The following is a 23,038-nucleotide window of genomic DNA, read 5'->3' on the forward strand; positions in this document are numbered from 1 at the left end:
AGGTATTCAATTTCCTCTGAAAATTCAATTTGAAATCTTCCTCTTCTCTCTTTTCTTCTCCAGACAGTTAACAGAATCACAGTTCTCCCAAACATCCATTTTAGAACTTTGGAGTTACCGTCAACTCATCTGTCCTTACGACCTGCATGTAATCAACCCTTATATCCAAAATCTATTTTGCACTTGGCCCTCCTGTTCTAACAGCTACTGCACCTGGATTCGGCATTACCTCTCATCTACTCAATGACAATGGCTTCCTAATTGATCCCCAGGTCCACTATAATCCCTTCATCAGCTCTACTATTCACACTACTGCCAAAGTGATTTTTCTTTTTTCTTTTTTTAAAGTGCAACTCTGGCACTGATTCCCTTTTTAAAAATCTTGAAAGGCTCCCTACTGCCTTCAGATAAGTCCGAACTCTTTTAATCTGCTCCTTTTCAATTCCTTTCCACATACATTTCCAATTTTATTTCCCAACAGTCCTCGTGTACGTCACTGGACAACTTGCATATTTCCCCAAACCTGTTGTGTACTGTTTCTCTTCTCTGACCTTTCATTTACATTACGTCCTCTCCCTGAATATAGAACATTTTTCCCATTCAAATTTCAAAGTCTGTCCTGTTCTAACTCAAATACCTTTATCATCAGAGCACTTAGGATTCTCTGCTTTTTAAGGTAGTTCCTTATCTTTGTTTTATCCCCTCCTTGCCAGATTACAGACCCTTTGAAGACATGGATTGTAGTGTATTTATTTTAAAAAATCACTCAGTTCCTAGCATAGTGTTTTGCGGATAACGTAGGCTAAATAAACTTGGGTAGGATTTGTTGATTGAGAGAAACTCTGATTTAAGTGTGAAAGAATGAAACGGTAACAAGACCGGAGACCAGAATGCCTGCAGCGTAAAGGGAACACATGTCTGGGATCTGTGTCTGAGGAGCTTCTACGGGCTCACGGCAGACTGTGTGCAGTCATCTACAGCTTATCTGTGGTGAAGGGGTCCTGCCTTTTCCAGTAGACTCAGGTTGTTCTGGGACATTTACTCCTGCCATGTTTTATCCTGAGAAGCTAGGCGTATCTCCCTTGCTCCTCCAGCCCCCTCTTAGCAGAAGGATAGATACCATGAAACCAGGTTTGTTTGGTGGCTTGTATTGGGGAAGAAAGAACCACTCTGTACACGGGGAAAACAGTTCTCTGATTCTGACCCAGTTTTGTGAGTCTAAGGTTGTGGAAACAAATCTTTGCAGGAGAGAGCTAAAGATCCAGTAAGTCTCTGACTGAGTTGTAGTTTGAAATCTTAGAAGAAGAAACCTTGTCTTCTTCCTAAATCAACTACCCTTCAGCTGCTCCAGCCTGGGCACGATTTGCAGGAGCTTGTTTTTCTTGAAGTGTGTGCACCTGTGGATATTAATTATAGATGAGAAGATCCCGTTTACTCATAGGGGAGGCTTGCTGGAATGGAGTAAAAGCTGGTCACAGTCACACCACCTCCTGCTTGATGCAAATGCTCGAGCTCCACTAGATGGTACTGCAGAGTCACCAGTGACTGGAGCTTTTCTACTACAGAGGTTCGTTCCCCCGTCACTCACGACTATTCTGTATAGATGACTGAGGTCGGAGCCATTGAAGGGAATGCTTTGGATAATATGACCACAATCTCCTTTAACTTATTTCCCATTCACCAGGAATATATGAATGTTGGTAAATGTCAAGAGGAATTTATTACAATAGGAGGGTAATAATACCCTGATTCCTCAAATAGGGTCCCATGGTCAACAATCATTTCAACTTCCATTTGCCTCCTTAGGATACAAGAAAAATATTAGTTGTGCAGGCTTACAAAACAATTGATCAAGTCAAAATACGACCCCTGGAAGATGAACATTTACTGAGTGTACATTAAAAAAAATCAAATTTGGGAGATTAAAGAGCTTAGATTATGTAAATTTGATTAGGATACCAAAAACCCCTCAAGCCATAAAGAAATAGAGAATGTCAGAATTAGAAGGGTCCCACTGTATATGAGAAGAGAGGAGACGGACTTTCATTTTCTAACCAACTGGCTTGAGAATAGCCGTTCTCAACTCCTCTTGGAATCCATCCCTGGAAATCGTGAGTTCCTTGGGTTGTTATGGGCACTGATCATCAAGCTCTGGCATTGGAGGACTGACCTTGAGCAAGGAGAAAGTCCACAGTTCCCAGGTGGCCTTCGGAAGCTGCCATCATCAGGGGAGTACGGCCCTGCTTGTCCGCCATGTTGACATCAGCTCCGTGGGTGAGTAAAAGATCAACAATCTGCAGTGCAGAGAAGCAGGGACCCATCAGCCAGGAAGCGCTGCTGAGCAGACACCCGCACGCCCTCCCCCACACTGTGAGGACTCCCCGCTAGTCACCTCTAAAGAAACTTTCCACTGCAAGAACCCCCTGCGTGGTCTAGTACCATGGGATTCGATCTCTGACTGTCTCAGGGACAGCCAAATGAGAAGAACTCAACTCTAAACGTCTGACTCAGCCACTCAGTAAAAAAGAATTCAAGATGACAAAGGCCAAGATGTAGACTAAACAACCCCATGATGGAAGTGCCAACACCTATGTCAGTGCCATTTTACTGGCCTCCAGGGGTTGCAAACCTGCCTGCAGTGAATATTTACAACTGAGCAGAATACAGTAAATACAGAATACAGCCTCTGATAACTCTTTAGCACTGTTTGGCTCCTAGGACTTTTTTCCTACTTAAACATTTTCAAAGATTATAACCAATATACTTCTTTTTTTCCATCCTAAATATATAAATTAGCATCTATCCAGAATCCAAACATCTGGAAAGATCACATAACTAGAATTTACAAATACCACATTTTCTTTTTGCAAGTCTGAGGCACACCTGCTGTAAGTGGTTAGCAGGGATCTGTTGAGGTTTGAACCTTCCAGAGACCCTGGGGATGTTGTGAAGTGTGAGAAGGAGGTTGCTGTACCACCAGGCCAAAAGTAGCTAGTGCTTCTATATGATATAGATCATCGGGAATGATCTGTATCATACAGAATGTATGAATGTTAATTTTCTGATGTATTCTCAATTAACCAGAATATTAATAACAGAGGCCCAAGTCTTCAAACCCAGTGACTGCTGGATAACCCAAATTTTGTGATTTTTTTCCTCTGCTTGAGAAGTTCCCACCCAGGAATGTAAACTGATACAGCCACTATGGAGAACAGTATGGAGGTTCCTTAAAAAACTAAAAATAGAACTACCATATGACCCAGCAATCCCAGTACTGGGCATATACCCTGAGAAAACCATAATTCAAAAAGAGTCATGTACCACAATGTTCATTGCAGCTCTATTTACAATAGCCAGGACATGGAAGCAACCTAAGTGTCCATCAACAGATGAATGGATAAAGAAGATGTGGCACATATATACAATGGAATATTACTCAGCCATAAAAAGAAACGAAATTGAGTTATTTGTAGTGAGGTGGATGGACCTAGAGTCTGTCATACAGAGTGAAGTAAGTCAGAAAGAGAAAAACAAATACTGTATGCTAACACATATATATGGAATCTAAGGAAAAAAAAAAAAAGGGTCATGAAGAACCTAGGGGTAAGATGGGAATAAAGACACAGACCTACTAGAGCATGGACTTGAGGATATGGGGAGGGGGAAGGGTAAGCTGTGACAAAGTGAGAGAGTGGCACGGACATATATACACTACCAAACATAAAATAGATAGCTAGTGGGAAGCAGCCGCATAGAACAGGGAGATCAGCTAGGTCGTTTGTGACCACCTAGAGGGATGGGATAGGGAGGGTGGGAGGGAGGGAGATGCAAGAGGGAGGAGATATGGGGATATATGTATATGTATAACTGATTCACTTTGTTATAAAGCAGAAACTAACACACCATTGTAAAGCAATTATACTCCAATAAAGATGTTAAAAAAAAAAAAGTTCCCACCCAGAACTCACCCCTGCCTGGGGCACCGAAAGTAGCTACATGCTTACCTGCCAGTGGCCTTGGCGAACGGTGCTGAATAAGGGCACTGCCCCTCGGCGGTTTGGCTGGGCCACTGCTGCCCCTTGTTCCAGGAGTAGTCGACACACCTCCAGTTTGCCCCTTCCGGCTGCAGCTGTCAGGGCTAAGGGCAGAGAGCACAGAATGAGCACAGGGGGTCTTGCCTTCTCCAGCCCTCTAGGGTAAGCAGGGCAGCACACCTGTGTTTGATGAATGTAATTGCTACTTTATCTCCAAGAATGATGATTTTGGCTACTTCTGCCATGAAGGAAATTTTCGAAGAAAAATAAAAGGACTTACATATATGGAGACAATTATAATAATTTTATTGAAAAAATCACCTTTGAGCAAACTTACTTGGTTTCATGTTTCCTACCCAGACTATCTTCTCTGCTTTTAATCCCTCTCTTTTTTGGTACCTCGTCCCAGCTACAAACCTTTTACTGGTATGTGCATGGGTAAGAATGCAGAGAGAAGGGTCTTTGCAGACTACCGTCTTTTAGAGTTAGCTAGGAACCACCTCTGGCCAATTTCTACTCCTGGGCCCTTAAACTCAGAGAACCAGTCAGAAATTGCAGTCTTAATTTTGTTGATTTCTTAAATGACAGTTTCCTGGATTGCTTTTAAGGGAGTATTTACAATAAAAATATATTTAAAAATGTAAAAAAAAAAAGAAAAAGAAAAAAAGGAAATTGCAGTCTAAGAGCCTTGGGCCAGTTTTCTTTTTTTTCATCAGTTGGGACAGAAGTTTCTAGTACATGGGTGACCATTTTCATAGGAGGGTCAAAACTGTTCAAAGTAATAGTCTTAAAGATGAGAGGAGTGTGACAAAGGCTCTTTTCTTCTGAATACAGGATAATGGAGTCACAGATAAAGCACAGCTATAGCGAGGATAAAGGACACACAGCAGGAAGAAACATAAACATTCTTCCTTCTGTGCTACTGTCCATTGTTTATGATCTCTGATACACAGGATTCTAAGAGTGCTTATTTCATCCTTTTGAGTACTGTTTCAATAGCAGTAAGAGGAATTTGTCAATATACTTTCTACTAAGTTCATATTTGAACAAATATGTATTTGTTTCTTAACCAGGGATCTCAAATGTGTACACTCAGTGTTTTAAATGGACGAAGGTAGGGAAGATGGTAAACACTGTTAGAAAATGGCAGGAGTTATGCTTTTAAAGAAAGAGTATGGAGACCTTTTTCCCCACACAGACTTGAAAAACAGATGTGGTAGTCAGCAGGTCCTTCCTTTGCTGTGGCCACCTACTCCAATGACAAACCAGAGGAAGATAATACATGGCAGGTGCAGATATTTCAGTTTGCAAATGTTGGTATCTAATCAGGGAAGCAACTGAAAATCAAATCAAATGGTCACTTGTGATTTTCTTCATTTAAGTGCAAATTAAGGCATTTTGTCTTTGAGCTTGGCCAAATTTACCCACAACTGACTCATATGCAAAACTAAAACTACCTGTAATTTCCACTGATATAAACCTTCAAAGTAATCTTTTCCTTCTTCAAGGATAGAAGGGGCTTATGAAGGAAAATTTGGCAATTTTAGAAGATCTTAAACTAGATGTATCTAGGCCTTGTCTTATGTGTATTTTTCATTTTATTTTTTGGAACTCTTAACATAGGCATTTCCATCCTGTTCTCACAGAAGGGCAGAGGCTTCATCCTATCTGAGGTGAGGGTCATTTCCAAGTTCCGAATGGATAAGTTACAAGTATTGACTGTTCACTTGACTGAGAAGTTTGTCTCTTGTTCTTTAAATCAAAGTGATTTTCCCTCTTTTCCAAGTTCACATTTCTAATAATTCAGGAAAAAAAAAAACAGCTTTAGTTCTTGGGTCAGAACACAAGAGTAGCTTAAGAATTTGACTGGCAATCATCACATTGTATACATTAAACTTACACAATGTTGTATGTCAATTATATCTCAGTCAAGCTGGGGAAAAAGAAAGAACTTGACTGGGTTAGACACTTGTTAGGAACCATAAGAATCACCTCGTTGGTACATAAAACAAAGGGTTTGGAAAATTTCTAACTCTCCCAAGTTTAAAGTAGCTACCAAGGGGCAGGGATGCAGCAAGCCTCCCTTTCAATGTCTTGTGTATGGCGTGGGGTGTGTGTGTGTGTGTGTGTGTGTGTGTGTGTGTGTGTGTGCAAATACATTCCTTTTCACGCAAGAATTTATAGCACTCTGGAGAAAATACAGACAGTATTTCAGAATCAAGCCTCTCGTCAATGATGCTAGTTCACAGAACACAGATAAAAATTCACAAGCAGTGCCCATCCTGAAAGCTAAACTTATATGCTGTCTGCTCTAACCTGGAGTCATGTTGCTGGGGGCTGGCCCATCTCAACCCACTGGACAACATGTTTATATGAGAGGGAATGTTCCATTTGGCCTTTTTCTTTGTTGTATCATCTCTGTTACTTAGGTTATGATGTAATTTGGCAGGAATCTCCAGCTGATATCTGGACATGGTCATTAACACAGCTGGCCAACTTCATCTCAGAGCAACACAACTATGGAAAATTGGATCTGTACTTTTCAAAATCCAAGAGCAAGGAGTTGCTTTGGCTGGATTTTATATAGTTCTTATCAAAAACCGTTAAAACTTTTTGAAAGTGAGACGAATAAGGCAAAGCCAGTTCTGTAAAACAACAAACCGATTCTTAGAGCAAACGTTAACAGTTTGGAGCCAAATCTCTCTTCCTAAGAGACCAGTAACAGAATTCGTTCCCTAGCGTGTCAGCATCTGATGAGATTATTTGAAATAAATGGTCCTTTTTCAAAGGGAAACAGCTAAGGAGCTTGAAGAAACAGATAGGATACAGCTCAGAGTTGATCAAATAGCCAAAGTCGGCTTCGCTGGGACGCTGATGCTAAATAGAATGCAGAGAAGCAAATGGTTCTTTTATCTCTTCTCAACCTTGACAGTGTACAGCACAGACAGGTCATGGAAGACCGATGGGATGGAGGGGGGTGGGGAAGACATATACTGATCACCGCTATCCAAAACAACATTAATTAGTTAAACATTTATAGAGCTATTTTGTCAGATACTGTCGGCTCTCAAGGAACTCAGGGTTGAATAAGGATAACAGACAAACAAATACATTACTATACAGTGTGATAAGCACAACAGAGATAAGTCCACAGGGGGTTGTCTGGAGGTGGCACAGAGGAAGAAGTGTCTGAGAAGGTCTCCAGGAAGAGATGACAATCTAAACCAGATGCTGAAAGAGAAATAGGAGACTTATAGGCAACGACAACAGGGAGGCATTCTAGGCACAGGGAGATCGCGTATAAAGGCACTGAGGTGGGGAACGGCACGTTTACTCCTACTGGAGAAGACAGGCAACAGATGGTGCTAGAGATCATGACACGTCTTTTTATGCTACCTTTTTATTTTTGGCCGCATCACACAGCATGTGGGATCTTAGTTCCCTGACCAGGGATCGAACCTGTGCCCCCTGCATTGGAAGCGTGGAGTCGTAACCACTGCCCCACCAGAGAAGTCCCTTTTTATGCTACATTAATGTTACAGGTGGTCAATGAAGGGTGGTAAGCAGGAAAGTGACATGGACAGATTGTGGCTTAGAGAGATCACTCTGGCTGAAGTCTGGGAGATAAATCACAAAAGGGTGAGGCCAGAGACAAGATCAGCTAGGAAGTAGTTGCAATCATCTAGACAAAAGATGATGAAGGCATGAATTAATGGTATCTTGTTTATTTTCTGAATTTTCGCTACTTTTGGGCCATGGATGGCTCAGGCTCTCCAGAGTTGCTAGAAGCTTTTAATGCTGGTTCTGTTCTACAGCTGTAAGACAAAGGAGAGGAGGGATTGATGAATCTTGTCATCTTAATTGCCTTCCTTCTGCGTTGGAATACAGATTTCTGTGTTCCATAAGAAATCTGTGAAAACCCTGCAGAATGGGAGGGGGTCAGCCAGACGGTGAAAGCTCGATGTAGGAAGGTGCTCTTTGGAAGGACAAAAAGGCCATAAAAGGAGGACGAAGACAACCAGGATATTCCAGTGACCTGCTTTTAGAAAATCTGATATGTAAAAATTACATCTCAATAAATATTTCACTACATGCTAAGATATATTTCATTGATTCTAAGATGTACTTTCTTCCCTCCGCATTTTTAACATCTCAAAGTCAGGTTGCATCTTATAATCGATGTGATAATAAAGGACTGTGTCAGTTTTATAGGCAGAGGGTTTTTCTTTCTGGTTTTTTTTTGGAATGGCACATAAAATAATGGTTATATAGTTTCTTATAGTTACTGGTGTTTTGGACTTAATAGAGTAAATGATTCAAATTGTTGGAAACATCATTGCCATCATATTTTCCCTAAGTAAAAACTGGGTTGTTTAGGCCAGGGTTGCAGATACGAGACCCTAACCAGCTGGCTGCAGGTCACAGACCTTCATTCTCTATGCAAGGGAAACCTGTATAAGATTTTGCCATTGGAGGAAACATCACAATTCAATGAGTCATTATAAATTTTAAATGATTATGTGCTGTAAGTTAAAAAGAAACGTGTACTTGGTAAGTCCATCACTATAGACAGAAAAGCAACTCAGAGTCTACTCTACACTAGTGGTGAGTTGTAGGGACATTTTTTAACATAGCAAAGATATTATTTCCCAGAAATTTTTCTGAAGTCAAATAACTTTTTATAGCTCTATAAATTATATTACAAATGTATTTCATTCTAACTCATATTTAAATAACGTCTTATGTTGATAATGCTGAAATTAATTCATATAAATATAAAATCAAACACAACACAATTCTGACTACAAGCAAACTGACATGAAACTTTGATTTTTTTTACAATCTTGAGATACGGTATGTATGTAAGAAAATTAATGGAACAAACTTTATTGTACACTTTAAAGCAGGAAATCTTTTAAAAGTCCTGCGGCTGTAAAGTTTTATTCTAATAAGAAATTCATATCAATAAAAAGAAGTCTTCCACCTAGTTCACACCCTTCTTCAACATTTTTAAGGAATTCTTTCAAGGACAGCACTAGGACGTGTGTGATATTCATCACTATGATTGTTAGCCTTGTCATTGCTGTCCACTAACGCCATCGGGCCACTACTTTTTGTTGCGCCCCCCAGTTAGGGTTAGGGTTGCACGCGGGTGGCCTGGCAACAGGAGACTCTGGGAGGGACGGAGGGGCTGTGCCGGGGAGGCTGTGCTGACGGGATGTAAACCATCATGTCTCTCCTGCAGCTCCAGGTCTCAGGATGCACACTCCACAACTGCTGGCGACCTGGCCAGCCCCTTCCCCTCAGTCTGTCCTCTGGCTTCCCTCAGGGTGGGGCCCCAGAGACAGCAGCTGTTGCCAGCTGCACATTTTCCTTTAATCTGTCATGGGCTCTTAAGCTGCAGCTGCCCGGCATCTGCTCCCTTTGGCTCTGACAGAGGGAGGGATTGTTTGAGAAGCAAATTCCTGAGCTCTGGACCATTCTACACGATGTTAAAGAAGCCATGAAACCTATATAAGATTACTGCCATGTGTGGAAACATCACAGTTCAATAGGTAATTATACATTTTAAGTGAATTCAAGCATCTTCTCATTTTTAATAACATTCTGACCCTAACCAAAGCATACCCCCTTCTTGTTTAGTAAAATGCTCTCCCTAAAATCGGCCATCTCAATGTTGGTCTACTTATCCTGGCAAACACGACACATATCTGTGGTGACTCTACAGTTTTTACTGCCCTGGTTTCGTAAACACATAAAAGGTTACTAATGTTTTTCCAGATGTTCCAGTTTAGACTTGGGGGAAAGACAACAATCATTTCCTGCAAAGGCCACAAGGAAGAGGCTTCTGTTTGTGGAGTAAGTACCAAGCAGTATAGAAATGGCTTTGCTGCAGATCGTGAGAGACTACGCAGGGCTGTGCCCTACAGGGGGGACCTTCATTTTGCATCCTGATAGCAACTGTACTCATGACGTATCAGTTTAACCATGTCAGGACCACTCCGCCATGCTAACACTTGGTCAGTAAGCCAGAGGTGTCGATAAAAATTTAACTTCTTGGTTTATAGCTACAGGAGAAATATTTATTCCTAACTGCTATAAGGATCACAGGAAAAAAAAGTTCACAACTCTTTTCTGCTGTGGTTTGGCACATTGTAAGGAAACTTCCAGTCTTTTAAAGTATTTGGAAACAAGAGCGGGGGAAGGTTTGTCTGAAAGAAGACTCTGGGGCTAACGGCATGGAGCACCCAAAGGGAAAGAGGATTGAAAGGAGGAAACTTGTGACTTTTCCTTTGGCTGAATCAGTCTCCAACACAATAGCCATAAGACAGAGACGGCCACCTTTGGTCTGGCAGAGAAAAAAATCAGGGTGTGAGATGCAGAGAATATCTCCACACAGACATGACACGTTCACAGAGAAGAGAGAGATGTCCACAGGAGGTACCTGTCTCTCCCCAGAGACTGTCAAAGCTGTTGATCTGTGCTCGTTCCACCTCTTCCTCATCTTTTTCTGGAAGATCAAGTAGGTAGGAGACAATCTGAAACAAGAAGCTGTGTCAGCTCAAAGGTCAGGTGGGAAACTATACTACTGATACTAGCCTGTGAGGTTTGGAAGATAACCCGGATACCCAAGGGTCATGCTCTCTCTTGCACACAAAAGGAATCAGAACTGACTGTCCTCACCTAAAAACCCAAAGCTGCCATGATGAGCATTTGTTCTACCAGGTACAGTTTACATGTTTCCCTTGAACACAATTAACTTACATAGCATGTGACTTTTAAAAATCACATATTTATCACATTTGAGTTAAAAAAGCAAACCCTCGTCCTCCTAATAAAAATGCTACCAAGAAATAAACAGGAAAAAAAATCAATAAACAAAACCCAGAAAATAAATATGGAGAAAACTGAGGGCCTGTAGTTTTTCAGAGTGGAGCTATTATCTTCTTTTTTCCTCTTGGAATTACAAGGACTGTTTGTGGATAATAAAAGGAGAACGGCTGTTAACCACAAAGGAAAGTGACAGCTCTGTTTCCAGGAATTTCACTGTAGAGAGAGCTAAAAAACCTTCTACAGATAATAAAAATTCCAATTTTACTTAATATTCCCTTGGTGATACGTCAGGTCAGCTGGTGGGGTAGCTGTGTCACTGAAGCATCTCAAGCAGTGGCGAGCCAACTTGTACTGGCCCATGAAAGCGGACTGTTAAATTTTCGGAATTTTGCAAGCCAGTCAGTAAACAAAGATGTTTATTAAAAATTAAATAACAATTAAATAAATTAAATTAAAAAAGGTTAAAATATCAAATGTTATAACTTCTTAATTATTTAATTACATTTTACTATTATCTATGCTCTTCAGGTTATTTATATTTACTGTATCTGTATGGTGGAAACTTTATATAATGGTGCGCTGTGCATCTCTCTGAAACTTTGTGTTCGGTGATGTCACATTGGCAGCTTGAAATCAGCCATGGTAGGGGTACTTATACCCTGGAAATTGGCAAACTTTGTAAATGAGGATTTGATTTACTGCTAAAGCTAAAAGGGGTTCCAGTTTAATGAATATAATTTGTATGAGGATGAGAAGTAATTTAACAGTAGATCGCACATCAGATTTAATGACAAAATTATTGGGAAAAGAGCAAATAGGGGTGCAACTTCATTTATCAAACCATGGTTGAGTTGTAACCACAGGTTGGGTACAGATATACGTTTAGCAAAAATCAACAAAAGCATTCAATTAAGAGTATTACATAATTCATTATTATTTGTAAACTGTGTGCAACATTTTTTAAAATATCAGTAAAATTTATAATAAATTTAAGTATGTACACACACACACACACACACACACACACACACACACACACTTCTGTTCCACTCCACTCCCCTCCCCAGAGCTGGCTGTTACACATTTCCTAGAACACTACCAATTCCACATATTTTGCCACTGTATTATTACTTTCATTAATATAAATTAGCAAAAATACTATCTGGACAGTGTTGAACAGTTTACATCTCATATCAACCTTGTAAAAAACAATTTATTAGCCTCACTTTACTGGTGGGAAACTAAGGTTCTAAGAGATTAGGTATATTGCCCAAGGTCCAGAGCTAATGAGTAGGAAAGCTGGGCCTCAAACCTGGTCCTTCTGAGATTCCAACTGTTGTGCCCTTTCCATTCCACTCTGCCTACCCATGTGAACACAGGTCAAAAAATAATCCCCCTGAGCCTAGTGTCACTGTCTGTTAAATAGGGGTGGAAAGATGGGGAGGAATCAGATTAGATAATTCCCGAGGTCCTTTCCAACATAATTCTAGGTACCCTGGAATCTCCCTACTCCTCAGATCAATGACCAAAAACCTAATTCACATTAATTAGGCTAACAAATTTTTTTTTTAAATTTATTTTTGGCTGCGTTGGGTCTTTGTTGCTGTGCGCGGGCTTTCTCTAGTTGCAGCGAGCGGGGGCTTCTCTTCGTTGCGGTGTGCGGGCTTTTCATTGAGGTGGCTTCTCTTGTTGCGGAGCACAGGCTCCAGGCGCGTGGGCTTCAGTAGTTGCAGCACGCGGGCTCAGTAGTTGTGGCTCGCAGGCTCTAGAGTGCAGGCTCAGTAGCTGTGGCACACGGGCTTAGTTGCTCCGCGGCATGTGGAATCTTCCCGGACCAGGGCTTGAACCCGTGTCCCCTGCACTGGCAGGTGGATTCCTAACCACTGCGCCACCAGGGAAGCCCTAGGCTGGCAATTTTATAATAATGCAACCCCTTTTTCCTGGTTTCCTAGGTCCTTCAATACATAGCTTGAAAAAACCCCCCAAACCTTATCCGCTTTCTTACCTCAGTATAACCCATGCTGGCTGCAGCAATGAGGGCCTGTTGGATGGCGTGGCTCTTCTTAAACACCCCTTGCTGCTGGCCCGCCATTGTCCAGTCACACTGAATCAAAAACTTGACAACCTCCAGATGACCTCGGAGTGCAGCGTGGACCAAGGCACACTGCCCATTCTTATCCAAGTGATCCACCTACGGGAGGGGACAGAGAAACCTATGTGAAAAAGACTGCGGCTGTATTCCCAATCTGGTCACATCAGCCCACTGCACAGGTCAGGACTACTAAGATTCATCCTCTCCTATTCCTTGGACCAATCCCTGAGAAAATTTAGAAGATACTCTCCTACACAGGCTAGATCTTCACTGAGCTACAACTCTGGTAGATGCCCCTCTGGGGAGAACCTCTTTGCATAACGTCAGGCTTTTGTTTCACATCAAAAGAAACCAAAAAAAAACAAAAAAACAAAAAACAACCCAAAAACAAAACACCAAAACTCCCAGCTCCAGCTTTGTTTTCCTGAGGTACACTCTCCCTTGTCCTCAAATAGTTCTTTTTAGACCCAAATTTGAAAGACTTGTAAGCTGCGTTGGCACAAAAAAACTGTCTTTGAAATCATGAAAGGGAAGAAAAAAATTTTGAAGCTCAAATTATTTGGTCTTCCAAAGAAGCAAAACATCTCATATCATGACTCACACATTTGACCACTATGCTTTGGCAAAGGCCACTGCTCTCTACCAGTGGGAGGGCAGAATCTCAACCATCTGGCCAAAATGGCTAGAGGTACTTGGAACTTAATGCTAGTCTATGTTCCAACAGCAGTTTTTACAGTTGCAGTGCTGGTTACAAGTTTAGGCTGAAAGAGAAGGCTGACTAAGGTCAATGTACCAGAAGGTCCCCAGCTACAAGTCTCAATAGATGAACAGCCTTTTCTGGCAGGTGGGCAGGTTTTTTTCCAGTGGTAGTTAGAGCACTTGAAGCCTAAGTTCTGTATCTGGTTCTCTCCAGCTTTAGTTTCACCCGGCCATCCATATAACAAATGTTTACTGAATGCCTACCATGTACAAGGTACACGATAGGATAAAAAGGTAAATAAGAGAGTAAAATATAGATTCTGCTCTCAAAGTTTTGAACAAGATAGGGGCGATGCGACCACTACAACAAAAACGTGTCCAACAAAGGTGTAATATAATAAATGTCAGACGGAAAGCAAAAATGCAATAAAATTTCAGAGAATTTCCAGCCAGAAGCAGGAGCAGATTCAGAGGGAAAGGTGCAATGGTCTGAATGTTTGTGTTCTCCCACCATTATTCGTTGGAATTCTAACCCCTGAGGTAATTAGGAGGTGGTGCCTTTGGAAAGTGATTGGGTCATGAGGGCAGAGCCCTCATGAATGGGATTAGTGTCCTTATACAGAGGCCCCAGAGAGCTTGCTTGCCCCCTTCCACCGTGTGACAGCGAGAAGGCACTCTCTGTCAACCAGGAAGCTCTCACCAGACACCGAATCTGCTGGCGCCATGCTGTGGGGACTTAGCTTCCAGAACTGTAAGAAGGAAATGTTTATAAGATACTCTGTCTATGGTATTTTATTACAGCAGCCCAAATGGACTAAGAAAAGGGCTATCTCAACTGGCTGGGATAGGAAATGATTAATTCTAGTTTTTGAAGGGTAAAATACATTAAGGGGGAGTTCAAACTACAACGTTGAGAGGGTCTTTTGGGACAAGAGCATGGATATTTTGAATGCCAGGCTAGTGGTCTGAATTTTAATAAGTAATGGAGAGTCACTGAGAATTTTCATGTTCAGAACTGTATTTTTTAAAAACTAAAGGAATGAATTAAAAGAACCCTTGGCTTCTTGGGGAAATGGTTGATTCCAGGGCTGGGACAGTAATAGCAAAAGATGAGTTTGGAACATCTTGTGGTGCCAGAAAGTACAGAAGCACTCATGAAATAATGGGGGGGGGGCTTGAAAGGACACAGGAACCGACGTGAAGAAGCTCCCAATGGCCAAATCTGGGGCAATTTGAGCAAAAAAAGAAAATACCGGCAATGAGTTATAGATCACGGAATAAAATAAATATCCAGGAACGCATAGTGCTATAAGTAAATGAACACATTGAGGAGAAGGGACAGCTCTTCCTTACAGTAGAATTCCAATTAATAAATGTAGAAGGAAGAGGGAAATAGAAAATCGCTATAATGCAAATATCATAGCAATAATTATTGCAGCAAGAGTGGACCCATCAATGGATGGATCCTAAATCAGTGGACAAAAAAATTAGCGGACAAAAAAAAGATACAAGGTATCTGCCTAGTCTGAAAGCATCTCCCTAAAAGATACTTCTTAATTCCAAATGGGAGAAACAGTGACTTCAGGTTGAGAAACCTGGAAGATACCACCTTATCCAAGTGATAGAGGTTAACATCCCCTGTAATGAGATCGTAACATCACGCACCTCCTGCAGTGCTGCATGAATAAGGGCAGAGCATCATGTCTGTGGTGTGCTTGCCAAAAACATACAGACTCAATCTAATGAAGAGAAAATATCAGACCAACTATAATTGAAGAACATTCAATTCAGTTATGCAACAAAATAACTGGCTAAATACTTAAGTGGTTTAGAGGGGTGAGAAATGAGAAATAGTTACTTTATTTGGCGGTTGGCAGTTGTTCGTGACTTTCGAGAGCAGCTTCAGTTGAATGCCAAGAGGTTGGGGTTTTTTTTCTTTTTTTTTTTTTTTTTTTTTTCTTTTTTTAAGGATATTATTTATTAGGCACTGCATGAGACTAAAAGAGACTTCGTCTCTTTTTCAAAAGGCTCGATCACTTTTAATTGTCACAATGCCCCTCTTCATCCTGTTTCTAGGTTAAACAAGTGAGGCTGAGAGAGGTCAAATGACTCGTCCAAGCCCTCAGAGAAAGCGAGTGTGAATGCAGGCTTTGACCAGGTCGTGCTTGAAGCCAAAGTTTATGATTTTAATGACTTGCCTCCTCTTTCTGTCACGGAAGCCTGACCACAAATGGTTAAGGAGTAGTAAGGAAGCAGTGGTAGCAAGTAGAGATGACTCTTAGGACAGGCTTGGTGGACATGGGTGGGAAGAGATGGGATGGTGGTTTCTGGTTAGGAGAGAGAGGGGAGTTTCTCTTTTGGGTTAGAGAAGACATTCATAGGTTGTAGAAACTGAGAAGAAAGGTAGTGTGAATTTAGAAAAAGAATGAAATGATGTGAGAGAAAGAGCAACATACTGAGATTAAAAAATATAGGTGGGGAATTCCCTGGCAGTTCAGTGGTTAGGACTCCGCACTCCCACTGCAGGGGGCATGGGTTCCATCCTTGGTCGGGAACTAAGATCCCACAAGCTGTGCAGCATTGCCGGAAAAAAAAAAAAGAAAAAGAAAAAATATATATAGTGGAGGCAAGTATTCTGGAAAGGAAGGTAAACACTTCCTTCTCTGAGGCAGAAGTAAAGGTGAGTGTATGTAAGGATTAATAGAGTTTTGAGATCGAGGCACAGTGAGATTAAAATCAATCTTGGTAGTCGTAGGAGGGCAAAAAAGGTTTGATAGGGTCTTGAAAAGATCACAAATGATTTATTTATCTGCTCTGCGGAAAATAAGAGATGAATAAAATGATACCTGAGCAACAGGAAAGACCCAGCTGAGATTAGAATATGAATTCACAGCAGTAATAATAAGGCCCAATTTTCACTCTGTTTCTAGAGGTGTTCATTCAAATGACTAGGACATTACAGGTGGACCATTCCTGTGTCACAGTTAACATCTACAGCTCTGAGATTTCACTGAGGTTCCCAGGTCCCAGCTCCCAAAGGAGTCTCAGGAGACACAGTTCTTCCCTGGTAAGGACACTGGACACCTCAGAACGAGGGCATACATATTACTTATATTTCACTGCAAAACCACCAAAATCCTCAGTTTGTTTTCAGGATGGAAACAAAATACCATTGGGCTACAATGTTCCCCAGAGGCCTACATTTTTGAGACCAGCATTTTTCTTTTCACCAATATTTTCAAATTGAGTTATATCAGTGGCCTTTGAGATACTATAAAGCAAATATATTTCTGAGAAATGTTTTGAGAGAATTAAAATACACTAACAGAAACATTTCTGAGTTCCTCTGGTCAGAGAGAATCATCTTCTCCCCATACCTCTTCAGGGGTATCTTCAAGACTCTAACATGAAAGGCTTAGAGTCTAGAGGCACCATTCAGTTCAGACTTCACAGGGCCATCTCCTTGCTCCCCTACTTCTCTTTCCTCACTCTGAGCTCAGGAGGGAATTTCTTGGCTGTTAGGGACTTTTTGTGGCTGCTGATAAATGCAGTTTCCTAAGTGCCCCTCAAAAGTTTTAGAACTGTGTGCAAATTCAGCATGGAACTGGCCATGGCAAGTGGGCAACAGTAGGATCTAATCAGAGCTAGCTCTCCCTTTGATCTGCTCCCTAATAGGATCTGATGTATTCTACCTACACTCAGGAGGTAACGCAGGAGATAAGGAAGAGTCTATAGCAGGAAGAAAGAAAAGGGAAGAAGAAAAGGCAGCAGAGCCGGACAGCCACTACCTTGGCCCGTTTCTTGCACAGCAATACGACAATGCTTAGGAAGCCTGCGGCTGCAGCATAGCCCAGAGGAGTCAGGCCGCTTTCTGAGGAGGCATCCACGTTGGCCCCAAACTCCAACAGTAGGGCCACCATTTCTGTGTAACCAAGATGACACTGGACGCATAGAATTGGAGCATTATTTAAAACCTCTGTCCGGTAATTAATGTTGGCACCTCCCAAAATCAGCAGTCGGCTGACCTAGAAATAAGTGAATAAACAGAAATAATACTCACATAAGTATCAGTTATATCCTATTAGTCATCTTGTATTAAGTCCTCTGGGACCCCACAATAAGTGCCCAGAAGCATTTAGTAACGGCTTTATTTTAAAATCTTCATTTGTTCCTTTTTCAATACCTTGCCTTTGGAAAGGGATGTGAAATATCTCCTTTATATAAACTGCTCGGTAACTAAAGTCAACACCACCCATACTGTAGTGCTGTCAGAGTCTCCACTAAGTGAGCTGTCAGTCAGAAGAAACCCTATCAAAACAAAGGTGGTCCAAGAATGACTTACTCCCTAGAAGCAGCAGGACTTATTCTACAAATCAGAGTCATCTTACACAAGGTGCAAGGTCAATAGGCTTGGTCTTCAACTCACAGAACAAAATGTAAAATATATCAAATTATCAGTAAAAGGTTAATAGGAGACAGTCTAAGGCAAGTCAAAGATCGATTAAATAGCTACTTAAATGTCCTCCTAGTTTTAGGTTTTAGGTTTTCATAGTTAATTCTTTAATCTGACTGTAATTTATCACTTACCTTTATATTTGGAGTATAGAGATTTCGTAAAGATGCCAATGCCATGGAAAGTCCCTCCGTGCTATAGGAGATCCAGAGACCTTGGAGGATGGAGGATGATACTCCAACTTTTTTACTCAAACCCTGAAAAAGAAATATAGAGACAATTAAATCATTAGCCCAGCTAAAAAGTACCATCAGTAGTTAAGTTAGGAGCCTCTAGGTTTGTGGTACTAACAAATGAGAATAGAGTCTTGCTCAAACAATACCCAGGCACAACAAAGCCAATCCACTGATGCAGACGAAGATTAGTCCTGTAGGAACAGGCTAACTTAAACTGTCTCTACCTTGGCAGTCTGCGGAAACAAATCTACTTAATACCTCTCTTTTCTGCTATATCTGGATATAATCCCCCCTCCCCCCAGATCTTTTCTACTAGCCTTCTTGAATCAATCTCTTAAATTCAAGTTAGTAAAGTATACACGGTAACAGAGATAATGCAGTGTGATCACTGATCTCCATCTCATTTCCGTCCTGGGCATTTGTGAAAACTGTATCCCCCAGCCTCCTTTACAGTTATGTGGGCCATGGGACTGACTCCTCCCCTGGCTAATAAAATGTGGGCAGAAGTAATATGTCATGTCCAGCCTTGGCCCCAAATTCCCTGTGTGTTTCTCCACACTTTCTATTGTTCCTCTTGATTGCAGGCCAGATGATCCAATGGAGGATCCTGAGGCCCTAGGAGATTTTGGAACTACTATGTGGAAGAAGCCTGCCCAATGATCTGTACTGGACTGCAACGAAAATGAAAAATAAGCCTTTGTTAAGTCACTGAGATTTTGCAGGTTTGTTAGAGTAGCTAGCATCGCTCACCCTAACATAGCCTAAAATAATCACATCTGTTCATCCTCAGGGAAACAACATAGGTTTGATTGGCATCAGCAACAAATTTTCTCTAGTATGACTGGCCTAAGTCCCACTGTATGTACTAATGTTTGCCCTTTTACTTGGACTTCTCCAAAAGGAAGTTAGAATAAATTGTTTTTTAAAATCTCCTGCTGTGATGGCAAGATTCTCTGGCAATCTTCTTTTTCTTCTTTCTTAAGGCTGTGCAGCGTGGCTTGCAGGATCTTTGCTCCCTGACCAGGGATTGAACCTGGGGCCCCTGCAGTGGAAGTGTGGAGTCCTAACCACTGGACCGCCAGGGAATTCCCAGCAATCTTCTTACTATTCTGCCAATATCTGGGTCAAGTGAGTGAAAGCAGGAAATCCTGAGGGCCGCAAGATGTTAACAATGAAGTTTGGGAACCACAAAGTAGATCTGAGGAGGTATTTTTTTTAAAAACTTAATCTGCTCTGTTTGCTTTGTGAGAAAGTAGTCCAGTTTGATTCTTTTGTGTGTAACTGTCCAGTTTTCCCAATACCATTTATTGAAGAGGCTGTCTTTTCCCCATTGTATATTCTTGCCTCTTTTGTCATGGATTAATTGACTATATAAGTGTGGGTTCATTTTTGGGTTCTCTGTTCTGTTCCGTTGATCTATGTGTCTGTTCTTGTGCCGGTACCATACTGTTTTGATTACTGTAGCTTTGTAGTATAGTTTGAAACCAGGGAGCATGATACCTCCAGCTTTGTTCTTCTTTCTCAGGATTGCTTTTGTTATTCAGGGTCTTTTGCATTTCCACACAAATTTTAGAATTATTTGTTCTAATTCTGTGAAAAATGCCTTTCATGTTTTGACAGAGATTGCACTGAATCTGTAGATTGCCTTGGGTAGTGTGGTCATTTGAACAATATTAATTCTTCCAATCCATGAGTATGGTATATCTTTCCATTTGTTTGTGTAGTTTTCAATTTCTTTCATCAGTGTCTTATAGTTTTCTGGGTAGAAGTGTTTTACTGCTTTAGTTAGATATATTCCTAGGTATTTTATTTTTTTTGATGCAATTGTAAATGGGATTGTTTTCTTAAGTTCTCTTTCCAATAGTTTGTTATTAGTGTATAGAAATACAACAGGTATCTGTTTATTAATTTTGTGCCCTGCAACTTTACTGAATTAACTGATTAGTTCCAACGGTTTTTGGTAGCATCTTTAGGATTTTCTATATATAGTATCATGTCACCTGCAAACAGTGACAATTTTACATCTTCCTTTCCAATTTGGATGCCTTTTATTTCTTTACCTTCTCTGATTGTTGTGGCTAGGACTTCCAATCTATGTTGAATAAAAGTGGTGAGAGTGGGTATCCTTGTCTTGTTCCTGATCTTAGAGGAAATGCTTTCAGCTTTTCATCACTGAGGATGATGTTGGCTATGGACTTGCCATATACGACTTTTTTTTTTTTTTTTTTAGGGAAGCCCCATATACGACTTTTATTATGTTGAAGTATGTTCCCTCTGTATACTCTGTTGAGACTTTTTATTATAAATCGATGTTGAATTTTGGCAAAAGCTTTTTCTGCATCTACTGAGATAATCATATGATTTTTATCCTTTATTTTGTTAATGTGGTGTAAGATGTTGATTGATTTGCAGATATTGAACCATCCTTGCATCCCTAGGATAAATCCCACTTGATCATGGTGTATGATCCTTTTTATATTATGTATTATTGAATTCGGGTTACTAATATTTCGTTGAGAACTTTTGTATCTATGTTTATCAGTGATCTGGGCTTGTCAGTTTCTTTCTTTGCGGTGTCTATGTCTGGTTTTGGTATCAGGGTGATGCTGGCCACACAGAATGAATTTGGAAGTGCTCCTTCCTCTTCAAGTTTTTGGAACAGTTTGAGAAGAATAGGCATTAACTCTTTAAATGTTTGGTAGAATTCACCTGTGAAGCTGTCTGGTCCTGGACTTCTGTTTGTTGGGAGTTTTTTTTTTTTTAATTATTGATTCAATTTTCAATTTCATTACTGGTAATCAATTTGTTCATATTTTCTATTTCTTCCTTATTTAGTCTTGGGAGATTGTAAGTTCCTAGGAACTTATCTTTTTCTTCAGGTTATCCGTTTTATTGGTGTACAATTGTTTGTAGTAATCTCTTATGCTCCTTTGTATTTCTGTGGTTATTTGTTATAACTTCTCTTTCATTTTTGATTTTATTTATTTGGGCCCTCTCTTTTTCTTCATGAGTCTGGCTAAACATTTATCAATTTTGTTTGTTTTTTCGAAGAAGCAGCTCTTGATTTCATTGATCTTTTCTATTTTGTCTATTCATTTATTTATTTATTTTTTTTAACATCTTTATTGGGGTATAATTGCTTTACAATGGTGTGTTAGTTTCTGATTTATAACAAAGTGAATCAGCTATACATATACATGTGCTCCCATGTGTCTTCCCTCTTGCGTCTCCCTCCCTCCCACTCTCCCCCTCCCTATTCATTTATTTTTGCTCTGATCTTTAAGATTTCTTTTCTTCTACTAACTTTGGGTTTTGTTTGTTCTTTTTTTTCCCAGTTCCTTTACGTGTAAGGTTAGATTGTTTGAGATTTTTCCTGTTTCCCGAGGTAGGCTTCTATCACTATAAACTTCTCTCTTAGACTTGCTTTTGCTGCATCCCATAGACTCTGGATCATTGTGTTTCCATTTTCATTTATCTCTAGATATTTTTTGATTTCCTCTTTGATTTCCTCAGTGACTCACTGGTTGTTTAGTAGTGTGTTGTTTGGAGTTCACGTGTTTGTGTTTTTTTTTTTTTTTTTTGCGGTATGTGGGCCTCTCACTGTTGTGGCCTCTCCTGTTGCAGAGCACAGGCTCCAGACACACAGGCTCAGAGGCCATGGCTCTTGGGCCCAGCCACTCCATGGCATGTGGGATCCTCCTGGACCGGGGCACGAACCCGTGTCCCCTGCATTGGCAGGTGGACTCTCAACCACTGCGCCACCAGGGAAGGCCCCTTGTTTGTGTTTTTTGTAGTTTTTTTCCTTATAGTTGATTTGTACTCTCATACTACTGTGGTCAAAAAAGATGCCTGATATAATTCAATCTTCTTAAATTTATTGAGAACTGTTTGTGGAATAGCATGTGCTCTATTCTAGAGAATGTTCCATGTGCACTTGAAGAAAGTGTGTGTTCTGCTGTTTTTGGATGAAACGTTCTGTACATATCTATTAATTCCATAATTGTCATTTAAGCCCAGTGTTTCTTAGTTCATTTTCTGTCTGGATGATCTGTCCATTGATATGAGTGGGGTATTAAGTCCCCTACTATTATTATATTACTGTCAATTTCTCCCTTTATGTTTGTTAAAATTTGCTTTATGTATTTACGTGCTACTATGCATCCATATTTACAATTGTTACATATTCTTGTTGGATTGATCCCTTTACTCCTTTATCATTATGTACCATTGATCCCTTTATCATTATCATTGATCCCTTTACCCTTCTTTGCTTGTCCTTGTTTTAAAGTCTATTTTGTATAAGTAATGCCAGCCCAACTTTCTTTTTGTTTCCATTTGCATGGAATACCTTTTTCTATCCCCTTACTTTCAGTCTGTGTATCTTTGATCTGAAGTGAGTCTCTTGTAGGCAGCATATATACAGGCCTTTTTTTTTTTTTTTCAGTCCATTTAGCCACTCTATTCCTGCAGCTCTTTGGGGAGTAATTAGCAAAAGTAATCTCCACTGGCCTTCAAAGCCAAATGCTCTGGGGACTCATCTTCCCGGTGCAGGACACCCAGGCTGGCGAGCCCGATGAGGGACTCAGACCTCTCACTCCTTTGGGAGAACTGAAGACATGTCCACACAAAAACCTGAACACTAACATTGTAAGTGTACTAAATGCCAATGAGTTATTCACTTTAGTATGTC

General features: G+C 40.6%; 1 protein-coding gene across 1 annotated transcript in view; it reads right to left on the reverse strand.

The window, feature by feature from the left end:
• TANC2 (tetratricopeptide repeat, ankyrin repeat and coiled-coil containing 2) overlaps positions 1–23,038 on the reverse strand; it is a 308,377-nt gene that overhangs the window by 16,055 nt on the left and 269,284 nt on the right. The window contains exons 14-19 of the mRNA XM_024761041.1: positions 18,247–18,369; positions 17,448–17,684; positions 12,874–13,059; positions 10,480–10,573; positions 4,005–4,138; positions 2,171–2,294 (exon numbers count right to left, since the gene is read on the reverse strand). Of these exons, the coding sequence (XP_024616809.1) occupies positions 2,171–2,294; positions 4,005–4,138; positions 10,480–10,573; positions 12,874–13,059; positions 17,448–17,684; positions 18,247–18,369 (898 nt within the window). The remainder of the gene's footprint in view (positions 1–2,170; positions 2,295–4,004; positions 4,139–10,479; positions 10,574–12,873; positions 13,060–17,447; positions 17,685–18,246; positions 18,370–23,038) is intronic.

Source organism: Neophocaena asiaeorientalis, unplaced genomic scaffold (assembly GCF_003031525.2).
Source record: "Neophocaena asiaeorientalis asiaeorientalis breed wild unplaced genomic scaffold, Neophocaena_asiaeorientalis_V1.1 scaffold30, whole genome shotgun sequence".
Lineage (NCBI taxonomy): Eukaryota > Metazoa > Chordata > Mammalia > Artiodactyla > Phocoenidae > Neophocaena > Neophocaena asiaeorientalis.